Source organism: Sus scrofa, chromosome 14 (assembly GCF_054392235.1).
Source record: "Sus scrofa isolate SSC_HxYL_T2T_F1_AM1 chromosome 14, Sscrofa_HxYL_maternal_Yorkshire_Landrace_v2.0, whole genome shotgun sequence".
NCBI lineage: Eukaryota > Metazoa > Chordata > Mammalia > Artiodactyla > Suidae > Sus > Sus scrofa.
Genome location: NC_139396.1, coordinates 41040750 through 41067421, shown reverse-complemented (window position 1 = coordinate 41067421; position 26672 = coordinate 41040750). Strand labels below are relative to the sequence as shown.

The following is a 26672-nucleotide window of genomic DNA, read 5'->3' as shown; positions in this document are numbered from 1 at the left end:
TGCAGATGGCCCACAGGCACACAAAAAGATGCTCAACCTCACTAATCATTAGGGAAATGCAAATCAAAACCGCAATGAGGTACCACCTAATACCTGTCAGAATGGCTGTCATCAAAAAGAACACAAATAACAAATGCTGGAGAGGATGTGGAGAAAGGGAACCCTGTGCACTATTCGTGAGTAGCCGTCTGAGAAACACCTCTCTTGTCCCCTCTGCTTGCTCCACTGTCCCTCCACCCACCTGGTTCCGACTCTCCACCCACCTGGTTCCAACCCATCAAAAGCCTTCTGATGGCTCCACAGAGGGTTCACCCGCTGCAGAGCCTCTTTTTAAAGCAGCGGTCAGGCCTGCCCATGTGGCCTGAGTCCACACTGCCCACTGGCCTTGCAGGTGACCCCCAGCCCATCTCCCAACCTTCTCCCAGCACAACCTGCCTCACGCTCTCTGCTGCAGCCCAACAGAAGTTCCGGTGTTGCCTCCATTCCAGTCTCACCGTGACTCTACCTCTGTCTGTCCAAGCCCCAGCCCTTCACAGAGGACCCGAAAATATATTTTTCTTCACAAAGTTCTCCCGACTTTCTCCAGGCAAAAGAATGGTTTTCTTCCCTTGACTTTTACTAAGATTTCATTTATCAATGAAGGCATTTATTACTTTAAAAAATCATCTCTTGTAGATATTTACTGCGTATTTTATGTGTTAAATAGGTGAAGTTTTGAGGACAGGAACCAGGTCTTATTCTATATTTTTTGGGGCCACACCTATGGCATGTGGAAATTCCTGGGTCAGGGATGGAAACTACAACATAGCAGTGACCCAAGCTCCTGCAGTGACAATGCCCGATCCTTAACCTGCTGTGCCACAAGGGAACTCCAGGGTTTTGTTCATTTTTATGTTCTTGGAGCTGATTATCTCCTTGTCTGTTATAAACACCCAATAAAGAAAGGTGAATTACTAAAGAGTGACCAGCTTTCTGTCGAAGCCTGTTTTGTGTGTCCAAACCTTATCATCATCTGGTTCATTAAAACGAAATAAAATTTTGAAAGAAAAGGGAGATTCTTTGGTTCAGCTGGTTCCTTATTGATCCCATGAGGGAGAATTTTTTAAGGGATGATGAACTCTTGATCATCTTCACTGCAAAGCAGGAGAGATAGCTTAGCTTTCTATTTCAGAGATAGTCTTAATCTGAGAGTTTGAATAACATATATGCTTCAGGATTATTCCCCAACTTTTTGGCCTTTCATCTGAAGATTATCACTTGAACTTTACCAAAAATGATTATTTTGCTTTACTAAAAAAAAAAAAAAAAACACATTTTAGTGAGCTGAGATTACATGCCCCAATACCAAGGCGAAGGGCACTTTTATACAAACAAATGTTTCCTTCTTTGCTGGGCAGATTTCTCTATTGATCAAGGTGAAGCCCTGCTGTTCACTTGTGGTACCATGAGATGATGAGATGCACGTTACCTAGTTACCAGTTAACACCAGGAGGTCCTGCTGGACCTCAGGAACCTCTAACCAGCTGACCTGCAGAAAAAAACAACACACCATAGACTCACATTGGAGGAAATCTGAGACATGTCTAGGATTACCCTCCACATTTTCTTACCCTTAATTGTTTCCCTGCTATTTAGTGTCAATTTAATACATAGTATAAAACAGCAGTAAATCCAGAGATTATTAGATCTGGAAAACTGTATAGTAAATAAACTCTATCCCTTTCAATGAACATACTGGGTAAGAAGCTAATGTCATAAGATACCAAGGTGCGATTTGTTCTGACTCAGTTTAAGGGCAGGTTACAAAGGAAGCACTTGATAACTGGCAAAACCGAATTCCTGAGTATTGCATAAGGGCAATTACAATGTTATTTGCATAACATTCACAAAAAAGGAAAAAGCAGCTGGGCCCCTTTGGATGCCCAACAGGTCCTCTGTCAGGTGTGGATAAAGGGGTCAAGTGGAGCTCAGAGACACAGAGCAGACAGGTAAAAGAGCGATGCAAAGAGGGTTCAAAAGGATTTCCACCCTGTAATTAAGGAATACCTAGGGATGCCAAGAAAGAGGATTAATTATCAGGAGGCTGGGCAGGGCGGGAGTTACATAAGCAAGCAGCAGAACAGCAGGACGCTAGGCGGTTGAGGGAGCCCAGGGGCCAGGTCCTTCTCAGGTCCGGTGCTTGGATTAAGGGACCATGTGCTGCCGGGAGTGTGACAGAGTGGCTGCAGCAGACAGAGCAGAAGTGTGTGGACTTGGGCTGGGTGGTCATTCAACTTTCGGATGGGAGGGCGGTGTCAGAACCAAGACAGAGGCCTGGCTGATCTGGCGGTGGGTGCATCTGTGTCCAGATGGGAATCATGGAGGTGCTCACAGGGGAGGGAGGATTTCAGGATTCAGATGTCAGTCCCACCGTTGCAAGACCATGTGGGGGCTGTTGGGGGGTGCTGCCATCAGGAGCCCATCTTCCTGACTTTCAGTCACAGCCGTTTCTGAGAGGGGACAGGAGAAAGCACAGCTCTGGAAGCAACCTCTTGCTCCCCCTCTTCTGCATCTGGTTGCAGGGTGTGTGTGTGTGTGTGTGTGTGCGTGCACGCACGCGTGCAGGGGCGCACCTGCAGATGTGCAGACATAAAGATGTGTGCAGCATGATGGGAAAGCAGGGCCCACAGCACACCAACAGTCTGACACACAGGGAAGCAGTTCAGGGTCCAAGAGCCGGCAGCCTCTAAGAGGGGTTTGCACAGTTCCCAAGGTTAAGGGTGAACAGCAATGCTACTGTTCTGATGGTGGTTCCTATGCCAGGGGTTGATCAGAGGGGAGAGGCCTGGGGGTCAGGACAGCAAGGAGGAACCAGCCTGGCAGAGGTGAACTAGGCCTGATCCTTTGTGAAGTCTTCAAGGAAAGGTGGAGTAAGGAAGTGCGAGGGCTCACCGTTCACAAAACCTGGTAAATATGGGGGAAATTCGAACCCACAGCGTTGAAAGCAATGACCATCTGGACATACTTCTGTGCCTTTGAGGATGTCCAGGGTGACCGAGAATGGAAAGAGGGATCAGATCACTAGGGTGGAAACATGAGAGCCCTAAAACCCTACCTCGGGGACTGTGGCCTGGAGTTGTAGGTGAGTCTGTGCCCAGCCTTCTGTAAAGCATCTGGCCACCCCAGGACAGGACAGCAAAGTGCTTGCTGCCTATTGGGGATGCCGGGACCCCTGAGGAAGGCCCTTGTCTCCCTCGGAATAGCTGAGCAGTGGCCCTTCACACAAGGACACACTTGGGGGTGATGGCGGAGTCCATGGCTCGGTGGCAGCATGAGGGAGTCAGGATAACCCACCTGCTGTGTTGCAGCTTCTCCTCCTGGATCCTGAAATACCCTCTTACTTCCCAGAGCCCCATCCTGCTCCGACAACCCGGCCCGAGGGCAGTGCCACCTTGTTTATGCCCTGAAATCACATGGTGGTTGTGGGGACACACACCTGGTCATTTAGGGACATGTAAGCCCATCGACTCTGTGTGGGTGCCTTTTCTACTGGGGTGGGTCTGCTCTGGTGAAGATTTAACAAGAGGGCCACAAGGGCTCCAGAAATGGGACTCCCCAGACCCAGTCCCCTGGGACTGTGCTGTCCTTGGCAGGTAAAAGAAACATAGAAGGAAGCCAGGGTGCACCTGTTCCCCCTAGCACCTCTGTGGCAGAAAGGATGTGGTTTAACCTGCTCCACTCTCCAGGGGATGAACTGAGCTGGCGAAGGACATGGCAGGAGGTGAGAGAGAAGGGAGTGCAGCATCACTGCTCTTCTTGTGAATCCGCTGCAGGTTTTTAGCTGCAGAAAACTGTCTCACCAAGAGTGGACAAAAGACTTTTAGACGGTCCTTTTTAAAAAAATATTAGGTTCAGGTTCAACAAAAAGAGAAGAGGTAGATTCTATTTCTTGAAAAAAAAAAAAAAAGACCCCATCCTGAAAAGGGGCAGTCTGTCCAAGTGTGGCTTCAGGAGCAAAGAGATTCTTCAAAATCTATTTGGTCCCCTTCACTGAGTCTTCTGAATGAAGACATTTAATCCAATGCCAGTAAATTCCAATTGGCTAGAAGACATTTGTTTTCATTTCATTAACGTTTACTAAAGGCTGCTGGGAAGCACAGTGGGGATACGGCTGTGACTGTGTCTGGGCAGAGCTCACAGTGCGGTAGCTGCAGAATCTATTATGGTCTCAGGAAAATTACAGTTTCGTTCTTTAGAACATGGGATCATCTATTAGGCTAAACTGCCTGTAACGCCAGAAGAAGGGTATGTATTGTTACCAAGGGGAACCAAAGAAAAGACTTAAGGGTTTACTCAGCTTTATCTAAATATTCTTTGATACCAAAAATGACAGGAAACGTGCCACTCCATTGTTGATAAGTGAGAATAAACAGTACTGTAAGACTGTGACATGCAGCAGAGGGGGAGGAAATAGAGCAGCACTTTGGTGGTGCAGAATAAACCCGAATGTCCTTGGATAGAGTATATGCAGTATACACCTGGATGGTGTATGGGTCTTGTGCTTAGTCCTCAGTTTTGAGCAGAAACTCAGCAACCTCACTGAGGTGCCAATTATAAAAAAAAAAAAACGTTTTAGAACTTGATGGAAACCAAGTATCCTAGTTAATGCATCATGCCGAAAATAAGCAAGTATTGGAAAGATGCTTCAGTGTTGCTGTTTAACGGGAAGTCTTGCCCTCCATTATCACTGGGACTCATTTCCTAGAAATGGTTTAAGAACTTGAGTTTTTGTTACTCTGCTGATGGGCTTAGAATGAAATGCTTCAAGCATTGAGGTTTGTGTCACCAAGGAGACAACCAAGACCAAACCCGGAGGGATTTCTCAGCTAGAAATTAGAGTGTAATTCTGTAATTTTTTTTTTTTTTTTTGTCTTTTGTTGTTGTTGTTGTTGCTATCTCTTGGGCCGCTCCCGCGGCATATGGAGGTTCCCAGTAGGGGTTGAATCGGAGCTGTAGCCACCAGCCTACGCCAGAGCCACAGCAACGCGGGATCCGAGCCTCGTCTGCAACCTACACCACAGCTCACGGCAACGCCGGATCGTTAACCCACTGAGCAAGGGCAGGGACCGAACCCGCGACCTCATGGTTCCTAGTCGGATTCGTTAACCACTGCGCCACGACGGGAACTCCTGTAATTTTAACAATTGATGCACAAAACTAATGTAGGAGCTGTGTGCTGTATTTTAAAAATTCACTTGTGTCTGGGCATGGCGGGTCCCGGCTAGCAATACCAAGTGGCTATTTTCCAGTTTTCTCAGGCTTCCCTTGGGCAACTCCTCTCCTGCTTCCCAGAGGTTAGCGTCCAGCATTCTGGCTGCTCAGGGCGCCGTCCAGGGCTGGCACTCTGGAAAGCCCTGTTGGGTCAGCAGCTGTCCCCTGCACCCTCCTCAACATTCAGATCTCAGCTAGTGGATAGGCAGGGGCATGGTGTTAAACCAACCCACACCGTACCTGTAATACCTGGCGGAGCCAAACTGCTGACAGGTCTAGGACACCTGCCTGGTAAGAGAAAAACATTCCTCTGAAGGAATCCTTCCTGGTGCCACAGCAGTGGCTTCAGGTGAGGACTTTTCAAGGCTTCTCAGACAACCCTGTTCCAAAATCTGCAGCCGGCACTTTTCTGACCTCAGTAGAGAGCCTTTTCCTCAATGTTGTGGCCAGCTCTCTCAATTTCAACCCTGGAGATGTCACCTGGCATTAATGCTCTCTCTGTACATGAGGAGTGACAGGTACCACATCATGGCTGAGGGGCACTCATCTCCACGCCCATCCTGCCCCAGGAGAGGAGAGCAAGGCTAACAGATCACCTGGGTCACAGAGGCTGACCTTGACTCAAGACTTGTTACCACTGTGCCCTGAGGTTTGGAACCTCTGGAGTGTATCTAGACATTTTTGTAAAGGGACGTGGCAGCCATGCCCATGTTCTGTGCATCCTCTGGCTTGTGGAGATCATGGTGCGAGCTGGAGGTCCATGTGTCCCTCCAAACAGGACACTGCGACTGCTGCAGCCTCAGGCCCCGCTTTGCAGGAGTTTTCTAGGATTTCAAATGCCTGGCTGCCTTCCTTTGTGCTTCAGAAACCACACCTGTCTGACTTCATGGTACAAGTCTTTCTAAAGCAACAGGAAATTGGACATCCAAAACCTGATAAATTTGCACATATTTCTCTTGGAGAAACACACTTGTTCCATTTGGCTCCAGGTAAGCTTTGATTATCTAAGCAAAGTTCACTGATGTAAAAATAAAAGTGAATTCTGGGGGAGAAGGGTGGGTGGGCCTTGTGTGATGGAATGTTTTGCATCTCGATAGAGGTGGTGGATGCACAGAACTCCATGTGGTAAAACGTCACGGAACAAAATGCACTCCCACAAAGGAGGGTAACACTGGTGACGACTGGGGAACGGTGTCAGTGCTGATGCCCCGACTGTGATGGTGCCCTTGGCTTTTGTAACAGGGTTACCCTTGGGGGAACTGGTAAAGTCTACATGGGATTTCTCTGTACTATTTCTTTTTTCTTTCTTTTTTTTTTTTTTTTTTTTGTCTTTTTGCCATTTCTAGGGCTGCTCCTGCGGCATATGGAGGTTCCCAGGCTAGGGGTCGAATCGGAGCTGTAGCCTCCGGCCTACGCCAGAGCCACAGCAACGTGGGATCCGAGCCTCGTCTGCAACCTACACCACAGCTCACAGCAACGCTGGATCGTTAACCCACTGAGCAAGGGCAGGGACTGAACCCGCAACCTCATGGTTGCTAGTCGGATTTGTTAGCCACGACAGGAACTCCTCTCTGTACTATTTCTTATGGCCCCATGGGAATCTAGAATTACCTCAAAATCAAAAGTCTAATTAGCATAGACTGGCATCTTAAACAAACAACATTTATTGCTCATAGTTCTGGGGGCTGGAAAGTCCACACATATCCAAGGCTCTGGAAGATGTGGTGTCTGGTTCAGACCAACTTCCTGTCTTCTCGCTGTGTCTCTATGTGGTGCAGGGGCCGAGGGAGTCCTCTGGGCCTTTTTATAAGGGCACTAATCCCATTGCTGGGGCTCCATCCCCACGACCTAGTCACCACCCAGAGCCCCCACCTCCAAATGCCATCACATTGGGGTTAGGGGTTCAACTCCCGATTTCAGAGGGCACAAACATGCAGTCTACTTGTGAGCTTAGTATAATCACCTTATTCTCATGTTATCAAGAAAACCTTCCATTTTAAGCTACAGATAAATATTTCTAGATCATCCAGCTGTTCTGCTTTTATAGTCATTGAAAATCTCTCATTGATTCAAAATGACTGGGAGTAAAATGTTTGATTAGTAAAGTAGCCTGGTTATTGAGAATTAGCGAACTTCTATGAAACACAGCAATTACTAATTTCAAAGAACACAGAAAGCAAAATATATTTAACTCAATCACCTCAAATCCATTATGGAACAAGAGAAGGTAACATAAAACAGTTAACATGATATAAGAATTTCTGTTTATCTATATGTATTATTATTATTTTTGAGTTAAATTTATTTTCCTTTTTTCAGGATCTGGCAGGTTTTCAGAAATATCACAAATATATCTCAAAATATAAAACTTTAATGATCACAGATTCCCGATATGAGCTGTCATCTTCCTTTTTTTCCCCCCACAAATGGAATGCATTTACATTTTCTGCAATTTCTAAGGTCATAGCACTTTCAATTTTCTTCATTAGATGATGATATTTCTACAAACATGGTGCTAGGTCCTAATTTTTGTCATGTTTCAGTTTTAAAATACCTTCAAACAGAGCCAACATTAACATTTACCTCTTTTATGTTCAAGTGTCTACTGTATGTGAATGAATGTTTCCTATCATAAAGCACCTTAACTCCTACATGTTAGCTTGGTCCACTGGTCCCAAAGCTGAGGGAATGCCCTCAGGAAAGAAAGGAAACATTATTCAACTGTGAGGGTGATGGTACATACAGATGGTTCTGAAGAATTTTACCTCTTTCTTCAGACAAACTTGTCATTCCCCCCCCCCTTCATGTAAAAACCTTAATGTTCGGAATCAGGAATCTTTCTAAAGCTTTGGGACAACTTTATTCACCTCATGAAATAGCTGGGTAGAATAAATGACCACAGCAGATGTCATCATCAATTAGACTTAAAAACCGGGAGTTCCCCGTTGTGGCACAGCAGAAACAAATCTGGCTAGGAACCATGAGGTTGCGGGTTCGATCCCTGGCCTCACTTCTTGGGTTAAGGATCCGGTGTTGCCGAGAACTGTGGTGTAGGTTGCAGACATGGCTCAGATCTAGCACTGCTGTGGCTGTGGTGTAGGCTGGCAGCTGTAGCCCCAATTAGGTCCCTAGCCCCAATTAGGTCCCTAGCCCTCCATATGCCGTGGGTGTGGCCCTAAAAAGACAAAAGACAAAAACAAAAAAAACCGAAAACCAAAGATCCTTATCATGTCTCGGTCTCCAATGATGTCAGCTTCACGAGAATTAGGAAAACTTTCAGGAACCAGATGCTGTACAGCATTTAAACTGAGCAACAAAAAGTCCCCTAATTTTGTTAGGAGTTCTATACGCAGGTGATTTTTTGGCATGATTCATGGGAACTCCTATTCCATAATAAGCTTTAAACATAAGCCAGCTATAAGAAAACTCACTCCATTGGTAGTGAGAAATTTGCTTTTTGAAAAATGTATATTGCTGTATCAATCTTCATATTTTTCAGCTGATTTAATGTTACCTAATATCTGAGGAAAATTCTTATTTTACTCTTGGTGTCTTCATTTTACCTAATAGTTAAATGTAATTGGTACTGGCTAATTCACCTGTTATTTAAAAATACCTCAATGAGCCACTTCACAAATGAATACACTTCTTTCAAGATGTCAGTTCTAATGTCCTTTCCAAAACATACTAAACTACTGAGGCACTTAATCTGCTGGTTCTTTCATTTTCGGGGTGGTTGAAACGTCCTTTACTGAGTGAGCTACAGCCTCAGGGCAACTCAGGCGCTAAGAAAGCGCTTGATTTGCCTGACTTCTGCCTCCAATACCCATTTGGCAGAGACCATTCACTCAAAAGTGGGCTTGTCACATGGCTTGTAATTAATGTCACAGTGCCAGCAGCACCTGCATTTTGGGGGTAATCTCTTTGATATGAGTTTGTTTATAATTTTCGAGTTGACAATAAGTGGACGATTTTATTGTGGCAGGACAAACTCATGCTTTCAGCTCCAGATGACTCGACAAGGACTAGGGTGGAACTACTTTTAAAATTTTTAACTCAGTGCTTAACACCTACCAACCACGGAGTAAGTACGGTGTGTGGTCAGGGGCTCCACTTCATCACAGATGTTCAAGCAGAGGTAAAGCTGTGTGTTGGGGCCTCTGCCAGAAAGACAGAGAAATCAACACCTGACACTAACCTTCTAACTCTGTGACCACATGCTTCTTTGAAAAGCACTCACATTAACATTACGCCTTACCTAGGCTCCTCTGATTGGCGCCCATGCAGAACACATCATTCCAAAACCTGTAAAAAAAATTAGCAACTGTTTGTTCTGGGTCTGAAAACATGCACCAGTCAAAATCACTCGGTGAGGACAAAACCTTCCTGTTTTCTCTTCTCTGATGGCACAATCGTTAATTTTCCCATTAAAGTCAGCATAATTCTCTTAAGCCCTTTCTTGCTTGAGAGAACTGGTGGATCTTAGTTACATGCAGAGTTTATCAGGTAACTCACTCAGTTTGGTTTGCCTCTCTAGCTACAGCAAAACCCTGGCTTGTTGGTGTTTCTTTTCCATTTGGTATGGTTGTTTCTTGTTTTGCTTACATGACCGCATCTCCTCTCATGTGAGAGGAATCCAACTTTCAAAGCGTTCAAAAGGGCATCTCCTGGAGTTCCTGTCGTGGCTCCATGGTTAGTGAATCTGACTAGGAACCGTGAGGTTGCAGGTTCAATCCCTGGCCTTGCTCAGTGGGTTAAGGATCTGGTGTTGCCGTGAGCTGAGGTGTAGGTTGCAGACACAGCTCAGATCCAGCATTGCTGTGGCTCTGGCATAGGCTGGCAACTACAGGTCCGATTCGACACCTAGCCTGGAAACCTCCATATGCCACTGGAGCAGCCCAAGAAATGGCAAAAAGAAAAAAAAAAGAAAAGAAAAAGGCATCTCTTTAGCATGCTCTCAGATTTGCCCTGGACTGGGTGTTGCCTAGGGGTTTCATGTTGGATCCATGACTAACACCTTCTCCTGTGGAATGTTCTGGGCATATGAGTTTTCTGGTCTTTTGGAGTTTTATTTATTTATTTTTTTTGCTTTTTATGGCCATACCCACGGCATATGGAGGTCCCCAGGCTAGGGGTCCAATCGGAGCTACAGCAGCCAGCCTATACCACAGCCACAGCAACGCAGAATCTGAGCCACGTCTGCGACCTCCACCACAGCTCACGGCAACACCAGATCCTTAACCGAATGAGGGAGGCCAGGGGTCGAACCTGCAACCCCATGGTTTCTAGTTGGATTCATTTCCACTGTGCCACGACGAGAACTCCTGGGGTTCTATACAATAAGCTTGATGGTATGTACATATTTAAAATTCTTTTTTTTTTTTTCTTTTTAATGGCCACACCTATGGCATATGGAAGTTTCCAGGTTAGGGGTTAAATCAGAATTGGAGCTGCAGGCTACAGCCACAGCCACAGCAATGCCGGACCCTTAACCCACTGAGTGAGGCCAGGGAGCAAACCTGCATCTTCATGGAGACTATGTTGGATTCTTAATCCACTGAGCCACAATGAGAATGCCTAAAACTATTTCTTTAGATAAATTGCTATAACATTTGTCAGGACAGAATTAGATTGTTGAATTATTTATTTATTTATTTTTTAGGGCCACACCTATGGCATATGGGAGTTCCCAGGCTAGGGGTCGAATAGGAGCTGCAGCTGCTGGTCTATGCCACAGCCATAACAATGCCAGATCCGAGCCACATCTGTGACCTACACCACAGCTCACGGCAAAGCCACATCCTTAAACCACTGAATGAGGCCAGGGACTGAACCCACGTCCTCAAGGATACTAGTTGGGTTCATTACTGCTGAGCCATGATGGAAACTCCCAAGACTGCTGAATTTAGATAAAGTTTGTAGATATACATAAAAACTAATTCACTTTTCCCTTTTGTCCAAGATATGCCACAAATGCAAAAGGTAGGGATGACAATTGACTACTGATTTCTTCCACTGGAAAAAGTAAATCAGGCCACACTCACATGGCCCCGAGATGGGGCAGGACACACTTGACACGCCTGTGCAAATCCTTTATTAAAGCAATAACCAAAATACAGGGTCGGTCACATTTTTTTTTTTTTTTTGCTGCTATATCCACTTCAGTATTAGTAATTTGTTTACACTTTTACGTGATTTTTAAAAAGTGAACATTTATAGTTCACAAATCGACAGTTTGGCATTTCCACCCAGATACATTTTGCTGTCTTATTTTCCAGTTTTAACAAAGGACATCTAGGACCAGAGGTACAATACATCAAGCATCTTCTGTGACCCTGACTCACGGTGAGCAGCGAGAGGGTGCCCAAGAGATACATTGAAGGTTTTCATTGCTGGTTAAATAAAAATGACTTACACCAGAATATGCTTAGAACTATCTGTCTTCTGTCTCTACCTTCTCTACGAGCTTCGATTCTGATTGTGGTATTCTAAGCATTAGTGCCCTTAAAAATGACATCTCTAAAAAATGTCGAGTAAAGATTATCACCCTCACACGATATTTTCTGGTATAACAGACCAACACTCAGTCCTTCAGATAAAGCATAAGCAGCAATTGTTTTCATTTTCTTCCCTATCACTGATTTGTTTAATTCAGACCTGATTAATCACTGTAGAAACCCTAAAAGCCATTAGAGGAATGAACTCTGTGATCTACTAAAGGATTTTTAAATGAATAGGTGAATGTAAAAAGGACTAATACCGGGGAGGTAACAGATGCTCAAAGTATGTGTGCGAACATACAATGGTAGATATTTAAAGAGTACCAACGATTTAGTTGCAAAAGAACAGACACCAGGATTAGGATCTAAAGGGACTGCAAAAAGGGTGTGTGAAGACAGGTACAGGATGGTCGTCGGACTGCGGACTGCGCTGAGTACAAAAGAGAATATCTCAAACAGAAGGTAAATACCCCCAGTGAGACACTGGGAGCAGCCCTGTTCACAGGATGCCAGGGGCTGTGGTTAGGTGTTTCAGTTCTGGCACAACACTGACATTCTGCCTTGCTGGCTGGGACCAGTATCTCTAGGGTTGAGCTGGTTTGTGTGGGCTGCACTACATTTAGAGGCTGTCGGTTCAAAACATGCAAACACTATTGTACCTCATGTTTTCTTCATGAGCTAAAGAGCCAGACAGATCTGAGATCACCCAGAAACAATGATCCAAGTTCGAGATTTGAAACATTATGGGTCCAGTGAAACTTACATGGCCATTGCTCAAGTCAAGTCTGCCTAGCATGTTGCTTTCTCATCTCACGTTTGCCCTTCAAAGGGAAGTTTGGACCACACAGACTCCAACCACGAAAATGAAACCCAGAGTAAAAAAGATAAAGGGAAGCTCCCAGCCTCCACTGGGCGGGACATCAAGCCTCTCGGCCCTGGTTTTGAAAAAAGGAACCTCATCAGCATCTGTGATCAATCAGAAACTCTGGGTGCAAAGACACAGCGCAATTATGCTCAGGATGGGGGAGGACACTCAGGTATTTTCAGAGCCCCTTCTAGACGTTATACGTATCACATTTGGTTCCTAGAGGTTTAGTCAAGTATTAGTGTTTCTTTTTTGTCAAGTATGATATACAAAAAGATGAGACTAGTAGATGTGCCTAAAGATATGAAAATATAATATATAAAACAAAACCATTATAAATTACATAGATTTGCAGTATAAAATTGTTTTTTTCCCCCATTTAGAATAAATACCGTCCAAGTTTACAGATCATCTAAGGGAATATTAAATATGCACACATATCTGAATCAGTTCTAGAATTTCAAGAAAAAAAAAAAATCACTAGAGATACGACCAGATGACTCAGAAACCAGGAACTGCTTGCTTTTGAGAATGACGAGCTAAGACCCAAGGGACATGGCTCGGGATTTAGCATTAAGCTTTGAAAACTGCCCAAATGCATCTGACGTGTGTGTGTCGCGTGCACACACATGCATGCAGGCTCTCTCTCACATGCAACCATATTTCTAGGAATCTCTATGGAGTTGAACGATTTAATTTATCTTAGAAAAGCCAGCTGAAAGTCACGAGGTCATCTACCTTCCCTGTTCTAGCAGCGATGCCTCGCTCATTTTGTAAAGAAGCTACAGCACGGACAGGACAGGGGAACCTTTCTGGATGGAGGGATCTTCATGGCCAGCCAGCCCCCTCTTTGGTTGGCTATTAGTCTATCAAGAGCTTTCTGATGCCTGAAAGAGGGGGAACATGTTGAAAATCTAGATAATCTCCCCAGAGGAAAGAAGTGAAAACCAACCTGAAAACATTCTTTGGTCACACATCTCTGCTCCCACTTCATAAAAAATCTGAACTTTTAACTTTCCACCCTCATCTGGGTCTCAATGGGGGGAGACACGCTTCCCTGTAATTTCTGGGTGGGAATCTGCACATGGGCTTTGGTGGAGCAAGAACTGGACAGAGTGGGAGAAGTTCATGCAGTGTAACAACATGGACTTGGGAGCTCCTGTGGCTGCTCTGGGTGAACAGATCCATGGTCAGAATCTGCTGACCTCCACAACACATGGTGAATGTTTATACTCTGAGAGTTGGAGATAAAACTTTTCTGCAACACACATACAGAAAACTCTGGCCCAGAGCGACCCATGGGGGTCGAGGATTCTCTTGATGGCTCCTGACTCACTTTTCAGTGACCACCTGACCCCCCTAACTGATGGCAACGGGCCACTGTGGCCAAGAGGGATCCCATCCAAGTCTTTGTCTTGTCAGACTGCCTCCCACACCATTATCTATCAAGAGAGACACCCCTGAAGCCAGACCCTTTGCCTTCAGGTACAGGGCCAGATACACCTGCTGGAAAGGTCAGCAGCAAGAGCATCTAAGGTCACATGTACATTTTTGCTCTCAATACTGCTGGGAGACCTCATGGGAGATGGCAAACTTTCCATAAAACTATAGGTATCTGAGCCAGACATCGAGCAGCACCTCCATGTCTGTGGATGAGAAAGGTTAAACCAAGGGAGGTGTCTAAGGTCAATTATTCATAGTGAGAGTGAGCCACAGTCATCGGGTCTGCTCTCTCACGATCAGTGTGGCCCAAGTAATCTCCAGAGAACCCCTGATGTGGCCATGATCCTCACCAAGATTTCAAAGTCATGGCTCCCCTGCTCCTAAATGGAAACAAAATCACACCTCTCATTCTTCCCACAATTACATCTAAACTGCAGGTGCTGCCCTAATGAGTTTTTTGAGACACTGCAGAGAAGGGCAGGGTGACTGTATTGGCTTGGTTCTGTGGGCCAGTGAACCATCTAAGTGGATGCTCAGAGCCTGTCTGGCCGGTGCTTCTGACAGGTGAGTGCTGGCCCTTGGACGACTACTTCCCTCTTCCTCCATGTCATCGACCTGCCTCTTGCATAACTGCTTTCTTATGGGACCAAACATTAATTGAAGAATTTTGGCGTGAAACCTGATGCCATTATTCTACCTCTCACTCTCCCCTTCAAGGATGGACAAGTTAGCCCTGCAGTTCCCAGAAGTGGGCTGGCCAGGTTAACCCCACGGACCTGAACACGTGCTGCCCCAAACCAAGTGTCTAGGTCACCTGGCAGCCCCCAAAGGAGGCGCGTGTTCTACACCTACACAGATTCATCAGGCACCTCTGTCTTTGGGAGCGAAACAAACAGCAGCAACCTTGTGTGGGGGATGACGTCACTTCAACGTAAAAACAGCACTTTTCCTGGACAGCTGGGGTAAATTCAAGTTTTCAGTCTCCCTCCAATCTCAGCTGAGCTCAGCAAAAGGCTCTCAGAATCAGACAGGTAAACACATTTTTATTTGGCTATTAAAGTGCTATCCCTGGGCAAGGTTTTTCTCTCAGTTTCACAAAAGCAGCTTCATGGGAAACAAAAAAAGCACTGTCCGAAGACAGGCCTGGGAAACGACAGAACTCAGGAGGCTGGCAACTGCTCTGGAGTATAACAGACGCCTGGTGGGTTTCGGCCGGGACACCACAGCCTCTGAGGTCAAGGCCAGGGGGGAAATAAGGACCAAGGAGCAAAGGGGGACGAGACCAGACGGGAGGATGAGCGTTCCTATCATTATAACCACCACTTGGTTATAGAGGAACAGAGAGGGGGTACAAACTGAGAAGAAAGTGCAACAGACCCATAGACGTGCAGTGGCTACCATAGCGGAGCTATAATTTCTAAAAGGAAAAGCAACGTGGTGTGCACTGGACAGGGTTCTTGAACTCAAGAGTATTTTAGTCAGGGACTCTTGGCCAAAGGGCATCACCAATTAAGGTATTTGGCAGAAGAGAGCCCCTGAAATCCTATCGCTGGGCAGACGCCCGCCCCCCCCAACACCTGCACCCTGTGGCTCGCATCCTCTTTCTGGGAAGACGCCAGCCGCGCACGGACGGCCTCACTCCTACCTATGGGAAGGGCGTCTTCTGGTAAGGCTTAGCGGCGAGAGCGACTGCATCTGTGCTGGGAGGAGCAGCCCTGATTCTCGGGTGTGCATAGCTTAGGGGGCGATTACACATGGCTTTCATAGATGACGCAGGCCTTTCCGTCAGGCGCCCTGGCCGGTTCTGAGGTCTCCAGGAGAGCTGGTGGCAGGGCGCGGTCTAGTACCTCGACCGGCGTAGGTTCTTCAGAGGTCAGCGCCGTGGACGTGATGTCGGTGGAAGGCTCCGCAGACTCTGGGGAGCGTCCGGCGGACGGCTCACTATCCTCACCATCTCCGGCCTCGAGCGGCACCCCGTCCTGGTCGTCCGTGGGCCCCCTCCTGGACTGAGGGTGCACGGACACCTGGATGGCAATCTGCTGGGGCTGCTCGTGCAGTGAGGAGGCGTCCGAGTCTGCAGCGGGGGAGTCGCTCCTCTGCAGGGCGTCGGGGATGGTGTAGACCTCATCTCCGGCAGCCTCCTGACCCTCCGGCGCCTGGCGCACGAAGTTCTGGGCCTGCTCCTCCAGCCCCACCACCTCCATGAGCTCCTCCACGATGGTCCTGCAGTTCATGATGAGCGGCGGCAGCGGCACGCTGCGGGCCAGCTCCTCGATGTAGCGGGCGAATTCCATGGTCTTGAACTGGGTGACCTTGGCCAGCTCCAGCGTCTTGGCGGAGGTGATGATGGGGATGCGTTTGGCAATCTCGAAGGCCTTCTGAAGCTTCTCGGCACCTTCGGTACGGAAGAACTCATTGATGGCCTTCTCGGTCTTCTTCAGATGGCTGCTCATCATGCAGAGGCGGGTGACATTGAGGACCAGGACCACGGCGAAGGCCACGAGGCATACCACCATGTAGTACACGCCCATGTCCCCCGATGTGCAGACCACCCGCAGCGTCACCGTGTTGTTCACGGAGCCGTGTACGTTGGAGGCCACGCACGTGTATTTACCTCGGTCTGAGAAGGACACCCTGGTGATGTTCAGGAGGCCGTCCAGCATCTGCCACTTTCCTGCTGGGAGGAAGAGGACATTGTCAGATAGGACCTGAGCTGCCCTGCAGGGACCACCCCGCACAGCACTGGGCGCATCTCCCACCACCTCGGCCACTGCTGAGGATGGTGGGGGCGGGGACACTGACTGGGCCAGCAACTTGGGGAGGGGCCATAATACTAGCCCATTTTATGGGACAGGGAAACTGAGGCTCATGTACACTGAGCCACCTCCTACAGTCACCAGTTTGGAAGCAGGTGAGCGAGGCTCAAACTCAAGCTCACAAGGCTGTATGTACTCTTAGCACCAAATTACACTGTGTGATTCCACATCCTGGAGAAAAATTAGAAAAACGAACCATTTGGAAAACCCGGTACTCTTCCTAGAGAATTCCTTAATGTAGCATCTGGTTTTCTAACCTGCCAGTAAGCATGGCTCCACTGACCATCTGTTCACTGGAGAGTTTTAATGCTTCTCACATCATGAAGCACTTTAGGATCAAGATAAAATCCAGAGTAAATCAATTAAAAGTGTTTTCCAGGGTTTCTCAGACTTGAGACTGAAGTTATCCGGGTAGGACCTCAGTTGACATGAGCATCACTCACATCATTAATTCTGAGACTTTACAATGAACTGTCTGCCTTACTAATAGTTACAAGCTAATGCTGGGAGGATTCCCGGGCCGTGTGCGAAGGACCACCAACTTAGTTTAGCTTTGCAAATAAATCATAACCCATCTGGCTGAAACAGTCCTCACACCAAGGAGAATGCATGCTGAAAAGTGTTATAAGTGTTAGGAATTCTCCCCTCCTTTGGCCTGGAAAGGACCTGACATTGCCCTGGGAACGAGGTTCTGAATCTGGTGAGGGTCTCTGCTTGGGACTGATTCTTAGCTGGCCCATGTGCCCGCAGGGCAGAGGACCCGGGAAACGTGAGCCTCGGTTTGCTTTCCAGGTCCCGGGTCTGAGCATTTGTGAAATCCTACCACCTCCCCAAATGGTCCTGTACAGATAGGACAGTCCTGTCAGGCCTTGGCGTTGGGGGGTGGTGGTGGTTGTAGGAGTGGGCAGCCATCTCCCTGTAACAGCCTTTGAGTTCCCAAGGCAGCCTCTCTTGAGACGGGGCCACTAAAGATGTGGTTTTCTTGAAATGTCTGTCACTGTGTTGTAGTTTTACTTTCATCTCTTCCTGGTGGCGACTTCATTCTAAGTCAAAGCCTGATATTTTCCAAAAGCAACAAGCAATGTGTGTTTTTTTTTTTTTTAATTTTTTTTTTAAATTTAAACTTGTGAGCACCAAAGTGACCAGGGCCTCAAGGGACTGTGGAATGAGGAGCAGATCCCTTCTCATGCCAGCATCGTCTGCTCCAAGGGACATCCTTAGGGAAGCTGGCTGGAGTAGGGGGCCCCTGGAGGTCTCGGCCCTGCCACCTGCTGGCCTGGGGCATTGGCAGGGACACCTCTCTAGATGCAGCCACATTACTTTGCTCTCTGAGAGAACATCTGTGAGGAGGGATCCCTGAGTAACCAGCTTCCAACAATTCAGCCAGTGACCTTTCCTCAAGAGTAGAAAACACTGGTTTGGAAAATCCAGTGAATTTCAGCATCTTATGAATGTATATGAACAGACCTACCTAGCTCCTGGTCTGTGACCCCAGCTCTCGTCCAGATGGCAGGGACAAGCCTCCCACCCTGTTGGTTCCCAAATGTGAAATGTGACACTTCCGCAGACTTATCCACATATAGAATCATCTGATGGAGGGAAATTATCAATTTGTTGTCTTAAGATGTGTGTGTTTCCTAAAACCAGACTCCAGCAGGCACAGAATAAAAGGACAACACTGGTTGAGTGAAAGCTTATCCTAGACGTGGAAAGTCCTGGGTTCTAGGGAATTACAGACTGGACCTGTAGTGGTTTCTCACATTGACCTTCCTCACTTTGTTGGAAAATAAATCAGGAAATAGGATGGGAGAGGGTGCGAAGGTGAAGTTATTTGCACAGGAAATGAATGGTTAGGATCCATTCCTTCCCCCCCAGCCTCCCAGGCCTTTCCTGTGGAGAAATTATCTTACATACAAGGACAGATTGGTGGAAACCTGGGTGTGAGAAAGGAGCATAAAAAAACACTGAAGTCAGGAGGCAGGCACACCTTTCTCCCCACACCTCAGCAAGACTTTCAGGATCACTGTATTCTATCTGTCATAGAAAAGTGAAATGCAGAATTGCACGCTAGTTACAACATACCTGTGTTTTCCTCAACTGACGAGTCAAAGGGTTTCTAAACTTTAAATTTACAGTTATCTTCAAGCATGCTTTTAATCATCTACTTCTCTGTCCTGGACCCAAGCCATTCAATGCAGTTACTGACTCAGACATTCCACCTGCTCCCTTTTCCATGGTCAGAAGGGGTCTGGGATCAAACACAATTAGGTGACACCTGTGGTTCGCTGTGGGGCAATGGGCGAGATGTTCAGCACATAACTGATTAGTTTGGGCCATATTCTGCTTCTCAGTCCAGGACAGACTAACACCTACCATACTCTTTATCCAATAATTAACCTGGTTTGTTCTTGAAGCCTGGAGCCCAGCCACAGATTTGCGCAGCGACTATGTCGGCGTAACTATAAACCGTGACATCCACATTCGATGATCCTGACGTAGATGGGTAGTACCCAATAGGAGCTGTGACACCAGGTACATAATTGAGACCATCTCTCTGTCAGCAATTCCCTGTTTCCCGCCCATGACAAGGACAGCAGGACACCCCTCTCTTTAGTTTCAGTCCTTTGCTAATGTTCTCTTGAAACAAAACACATGTCACATTTACTTTATGGAATTAAGATCTTATTACTGCCTCTTAGGCTTCCTCTCAGGTATGACCTGGTAAAATGAACCTGTGACCCGGATCAGACATTCTACTCCCAGACCTCAAAGTGAGTCTCTGGAAGCCAACACACACATGCACACACTTACTCACCCAAGGACTATAATGACAGACTCTGACCTCAAAGGTGATGTAGGCCTTATCACTTCCTTTCTAATGGCTGATACACTCCTTCCTTCCCAGGCATTAAGCCTCTAAACACTTTTGAACCTCAGTGTGACCTGCGGTTAGTGAGAAATAAAGATTCCCACACGTTCCACTGCTGTAGGCAGCCTCATATACCACAGACCCCACATGGCGTGTGTGGGGGGGTGGTCCTCCCATCAGCAGGGATGGGGGAAGGGGGCTGGGCTCATGGAGAAGCACATGCAGCCAGCATTGTCCTGAGACCTTCCTGGCTGCACGCAGCTCTTCGCCTCATCTGTAAATGCCATGTCCTGACTTGTTCTAGAAGGTATGACCTCAGCTATCAGGGGGTTAAGGGCATGAAAATGGTCACAGTGGCTGTCACAGGGACCTGCAGAGCCAGCAGCCACATGGGCAGGGACTCAAGGGGGCTGCTCCTGGGATACTAAACTGGAGCTGAACGGGAATGTCACGATCGGGACGGAATTTCCACTCAGCTGCATCACTTCAGCATGAATAAACACCTAGTATGTTAGCAGCTGATGCCAAGTTCTTCAGCATGCAGTGATTGTGGAGGAAATCAATGAGGCAGATGTTCTGACTGGGACACCAAAGGCCCCATGAAATGCTTCCCTGACACTGGGAGGTTTGTCACTGATTCCTGTTGCTCAGAGGGTAGCCACCCCCCCGACACCCCCCCCCCCCGCCCCGCTCCGCTGCTCTGGAAGGGCTCCACTCATCCCATTTCCCACCCATCCTGAAGGCTGATACCTCTAAGGCTGGGTGGCCCTTGGGGGCCTCGAGCACACCTGGGCATCTGCTAACAGCACCCCAGGACACTCCAGGCACAAGAAGCCCAAGGGCAATGTCCCAAGAGAACCAGGGAAGATCCTTTGCAAAGACAAATGCTGACAGAGGTTCATCCCTAGCTGAACTGCATGTGTGCTGCATGATGAGGCTGGCGTCTTTAGGACAGAGGTCCTTATTGCGTTTACATATTCAGTCAACAAACATGATTGGATAAAGTATCTATCACCAGGCTCCACACAGACCCCCAGCTGCAGAAAGCATCTGGCTCAGGAGGGATGTAGGCCCAGCCAACTCTGGGGCATTTGCCCTGGACCGGCAGTGGGGACAGTAAGGATGCTGCTGAGAGGGGTTATGGTATCTGGGGGCCGGGAGTGCAGGCAGAGGAGCAGGAGGAAGAGAAAGCTCTTCCAGGGCCAGAAGGGGCTATGGCCATGTGAGCAAAAGAAGGGAGCTTGTGTGCACTGCCGCTGATGGACCTTGCAAAGCAGGAGGGGCTAGAGACACTTGGCCATCCCACCTCGTCTGATGCTCTGACCCCTGGTTCAATCAGCAGAGAAAACCTCAAAGTCCAGATGCAGGTGCTGGCAACGGTGGGATTTTTAAACTAAAGAAGATATCATTTCAAATGGGGGGGGGGGAATAACTGACCATGCATTTGAAAGAAAATAAAGTTAAATTACTAATTTATGTGACATACAAAAATAAATTCCAAGTAGTGTGAAGATCTAAATGTAAAATTAGATGTATAAATTTTTTTTTTCTTTTTACAGCTGTACCTGCAGCACATGGAAGTTTATGAGCTAGGGCTAGGGACTGAATGGGAGCTGCAGCTTCCAGCCTACTACAGCTGGCAGCAACCCCGGATCCTTAACCCACCGAGTGAGGCCAGGGATTGAACGCGCATCCTCTTAACTCACTAAGCCATGATGGGAACTCCTAAAGGTATAAAAAAATTACCACAGGATATAAAAATATTTTTCTACCCTTGGGATGGAAAAGCCTTCTTCATCATTTCAAGAATCCCAGAGACTGTAGTGGAAAACACTGATGGATTGGATCTCTCCCAAATTACAAGTTTTACCCTGCAAAATGTGTCTTACTAAAGCAAAGAACAAATGACAGAGTGGGAGAAAATTCTAGAACATTTGACAGACAAAAGCTTAATAACTATTAAACAAAACTCCTACAAATTACGACTGATAACCCAAAAGAAAAAAAAAGTGGAAAAGGATATGGATGGTTCAGTCACAGAAAAAAGCGATGCAGCTACATGCACAAAATCACTACTGGTGAAATCATAAAGAAATGTAGAAATTAAAGTCATTTTTAAAAACAGATGATTCTCATCAGTCATCTATTTTATGCAGTAGTGTGTGTAATGAGAACCTACTGCCTAGCATAGGAAAATCTACTCCATAGGTTATAATAACTTATGTGGGAAAAAGAATATATTTATGTGTATGACTGAATCACTTTGCTGTACACCTGAAACAAATACAACACTGTAAATCAACTACACTAATGAAATTAAATTAAAAAAATAAAAACAGCTAACTTTCCACCTTTAAGAGCCCAAAGGGAGGGACACACTGATTACACACCACGTTTCTGAGAGAAGAGGAAAGGCCATGGCAGGTGGGCTGTGTGGGTAACAGCCCTGCAGGGTTGGCTTGGGAGCATCTACGAAAATCCAGTTTGTGAGTTTGTGGTCACAAGATGTGAGCTGGTGACCTACTTTTAGAATTCTTGAAATGCTTCAAATCAGGCAAGCCTAGATTGACTGGGAAAATATTAATGCATGTGAGAATATCAAAGGAGCGAAAAAAAAAATCTCCTTTTTGGAGTTTTTCTCCCCAGGGACACAGTTCTAGAACCTTCCTCCCACCAACATCCTCTGGGCAAAGCCATCACCTGCCCCTCCCCCCCAAATCCTCCTCCCCTGGCTGGGAAGGCAGCTGACCTGGTACCACTGTGTCACCAAGGGACCCCTGCACATGGAGTGGGAGTCATGCAGAACAGCACAAACTCATGGTGACAGGACTGTCGGGGTACTGTCCAGCAAGCAGAGAAGCAGGTCAATAGCATCACAAGGCTCGTTAAACCTGTGACACCAAGAAATGCTATGGCACACGGGTTACCGCGACTTGATGTTACAGGTCAGCACCATCGCTTCTGCCAACACCTCTGCCAAATGACCACTGTGCAGAAAGAGCAGCACCAACACTTCCCAGAACTGAACCAGCATGACCATGAAGATGCTGCAGCTACAGCGTTATCCCTCAAACCCACGTCTAGCGGAATCCCAGATTTATCCAGCGGTTCCGCAGATCGCTCAGCGTTAAAAATGAACATTATACCCAAATGCTAAGCTCTTAGAATTTGCTTCAAATTATGTATGGAAGAAAGGGATTTCTTTTTCCTTGGAGACGCCTTTCTGTGGATGCGAAAACAAACTGATGTGTTGTTCTTCCACATCCTTAATAGGTGGAACGAGAAGATTAAGCCTCTGCTCACAATCCCGCTTAGATATGGAGGCTCCTAAGCTTTTCGAGGAGGTTATTTTCTTGAAACCAACTTAAATAAAACTTCTCAGGTGATGAGAGTTCCAGGAATGTTTAGGCCAACAGAAATGAAGGGCAATGGTCACTTGAATGGCATCACACTGAATCCACACTCTTCAAATGAGAACCAAACACACATGTATGTCGATAAGCATGGGGCCAGTTTTCCAAGACCTGAAATAGAGGCTGCTCAGGAGAGAGGCTCCAGGCCTCTTTACCAAAGAGAACTGAAAACAAACTGAGTGTCGCATGGCTGCACCTGTTAGGGGCTTCAGCGGGAGGGACAGCTGCCCAAAGCCCCTGCACAGACTCAGAGCATAAAAGCCGCAGCAGGCTGCCAGGGCTGGGTGCCCCCACCCCCATTCTCCTGGGAGGCCTCCCCCAACAGTCCTCAGCCACTGTCACAAGCTGCTTCCACAAGAGGTGGCCGGGATCATCCAGGCTTCGTCCAGCTCCCTGCTCAAGGAGGTGGGGGTGATCAGGGCTGTCCACAGCCAGCAGCTGAATAGCAGCTGAAAAGACCTGTCTTTTCATTTCCTGGCAGAGGAAATGGCTGACCCTCTAGTCACTGGACCTGGTAATCTTCATTTTTTGTAAAGTGCCAGGTGTGTTATTCCACAATGGGCTGGCAGAGTCTCTCCTGAGAGCAGGTGCAGGGTCTTCTAGGAGCTCCCTTCATGGGGCCAAACAGTTTTGTGTGGGGAGTCCTGGCCCTCACTGACCTCTCAGAGGGATGGAGAAGGGTCTTTGTGTGGCTGAGACTAAAGTATGCTGGGCTCACGCCCCAAATGGAGCACAGCTCATAAAAGAAACACTATAGATGGTGGCTCCTTACTGTAAGGCTGGCCCTTGACATGACTCAGTCTGGAAAGTGAACCAAAGTACCACTTTATGGAAAAGCACAGCACTGGTTCAAACGTGGCTAGTGGACTCTGGAATGAGTCTTCGGCTGCTGAGGATGCTTCTTCGGGTTGGACTGGGCTCTTCCTCTTGCCACCCTTGGCATCCTGCACCGGATCACTCTTAGTGGGGCTGCTGGTGCACTGCAGACATTGGGAGCACCCTGGCTTCTGCTCACCACACACCAGAGGCACATCTCCACTCCCTTCCCCTCCCCCTTTGGCTAGGACAACCTTCGCCTCCAGACTTGGCCACTGTCCTCTGGGTTGAAGAACTACTGGGAGGGCAAAGGACAAATTCATCCCATGCACACAGTATACTCCATGTCCACACTTGCAGCCTGCCCAGAGCTGGAGCATGCAGGCATCTATGGGTCCTGTGCACGTGGAGGGGATATGCTGGGGGCAGGGGTCTGCGCTCACCATCGCAGCTGTCATGGCGTCTTCTTGAGATTTTAAATAACACTTAAATCTAGCTTGTTTGGGTGTTTATGGAATGCTTTTTAAAAGGTTGAGAAATTGAGATGGTGAATAAGAAACTGTCCAGAAAATTATTTCCTTTCAAGACACACCGTATCATGAAGCAGAGAGAGAGGGACTTGGGATCGAGATGGTGACGACGGAGGACACTGGTAACATGACCGATGACAGTGACGGCTGCTGTCTGCTGACAGCTTGGTGTGTTCGAGGCACCCTCACTGAGCAGTTAATACACAAGATGCACAATCCTACCTGGTGCTGGAAAAGCAGTATCTCTCTACTTTACAGGTAGGAAAACTGGCTCAGGAAAGTTGAGGGAACAGCTTGGAGAGATACGATCGTGCTGTTCTCAGTTTCTGGGAATGCATTTATAGATACATAAATTTTGCCTACTTCCTTCTGATGAGTGATTTTTTAAGTCTCAAATACTTAATGTACTAAAAGAGGAATTCAGCATACCATTCTCAGAGGTTAATGCACATCTTCATGCTTCATTTGAGTGAGGCAAAGGATGGTTTACACTCAAGGCTTTTTGGACTGATTCCCCCCTTCTAATCTGCAAGTCGGGGGAGGTTACACACGTCTCAAAACATAGCCACAGTCTGCTGTGGTCCTTTGCAGGAGGTGGTAAAAGCATGTTACAGGCTACCAAAAACATGTGCAGAAGTAGAGGGTAAAAACATGACAGCAATGCAAATTAAAGCAAAATTTCTCACAATGAGTCCCTCAAGGGTCAAGCAGCTGTGAGACAACTGTGAACGTGGTACACACTTCAGCTTAGCTTACTCTGTGCGTGTTTCTTTTCAAAGATAATTCTCAATCATTTCTGGGGACAGAATGCTATAAGATAATGGAAAACAAATCCACAGCAAAGTCTAAAACTAACCTAAGGAAGAATTTCCAAGTTAATCACTAACGAGCTGGGCATGTTTACAAAGGCCTGTGTCTTTTCTGGAGCAGACTTTTTGGAAATGCTTATTATTGATCACCTGACAAAAGTGCCACCGTGCATTGAAATGTTTTAAAGTCAGAGTAAGAAGCTACAGCACAGCTACACTGGATAATCAGAACCTGAAATAACGGGGACTTTTTTGCAACAATTTCTGGCAACTGTCTATTCCCATTCACCTCCAGCAAGAGGAAAATCTAGAGCAGAACATTTTGTGGCCATTCATGGTTACTCATGTTATTTGACTTCTCGGTTATTTCTGTAATATGGCTGGTGGACCACCTCAAACATGACCTTTGGTGAACTCCAAAAAAAGTCTCCCTCCTGAAAGAGATCACACATCAGCCCTTCCTGGTCTGTGGACTGCAGTCACCCGACGAAGACGCAAAGCAGAGCAGCTGCTGCTCCTGCAGTGACAGGAAATACTCCTGCCTTCTGGGACCGGCGGGGCTGGCGCCAGGAACAACTGGCTCACTTTCTCAGTCTCATCGAAAAACGGAACTGCTCCTGGAATCACAAAGCCCCCGTGGTTGGCTCCAGGGCAACTGGCCAGGCGGCTGGGAACACACCTGGTGTGTCCCTGTCACAGCAGGGTCCCAGCTCTGCCTCCCTGTGACAGTGGTGGGGCTGGTACACCACCTCTCCCATACAGCCTCTCATCGTCTCACTGGGTCAGAGGCTTTCACAGTCCCTCGCCTACTGAGGCCTGAAGGATGAATGGGTGCTGGTGGGCACAGGGAGAGAGTAAACCCCACCCAGGCCACACCCTGTCGGATACAATCTTCTCCACTTGTATGTGTGGGGATCAATACCCTTCAACCGTCATGCTTGGTAAGACCAAAAACGAGGTGTATAACTTGGTACAGGGGCCTAATCAATGGTAGTGGTTGATAATGGAAACCAGGATCATTCTGGTTCCAAGAGCCTCTGCTGTTTCTGGGTAACATTCTGAGATGCTGGTGCCATTCTGCACACTGCGTCAGTCACCTCTTTGTTATTCATGAATTACTGCTCCATTTAAATGCGCCTATCTGCCTGGAGTCTGAACTCTAGGTCCTGGTTATAATGGTGGCATCGTTGGGTCAGAAACAAAGAGTTAAAGACCACAGGCCCTTGAATGGCAGGGCTATCCATGCTCGTGCTTTTTTGAGGAGGATAAATGTTCTGCTATTTCCTGTCTTGCTTGTTGTTTTGTGTATTACCCGTGGCACTCGTGTCCTGAAATGACTATTATTATGCACAGCAATTACA

At 47.2% G+C, this 26672-nt stretch overlaps 1 protein-coding gene across 16 annotated transcripts in view; it reads right to left on the bottom strand.

Moving 5' to 3' along the window:
• Positions 1 to 26672, bottom strand: part of MFAP3L (microfibril associated protein 3 like) — a 190748-nt gene that overhangs the window by 142330 nt on the left and 21746 nt on the right. For 4 of the 16 annotated variants that reach the window (XM_084994799.1, XM_084994796.1, XM_005670484.4 and 1 more), the window contains one exon: positions 11329 to 16735. In XM_084994799.1, the coding sequence (XP_084850925.1) occupies positions 15807 to 16735 (929 nt within the window). In that variant the 3' untranslated portion in view covers positions 11329 to 15806. Of the gene's footprint in view, positions 1 to 6891; positions 9556 to 11328; positions 16736 to 26672 lie in introns of those variants that run through there. The other 12 variants (XM_084994800.1, XM_084994798.1, XM_021073249.2 and 9 more) reach the window with 8 other exon arrangements.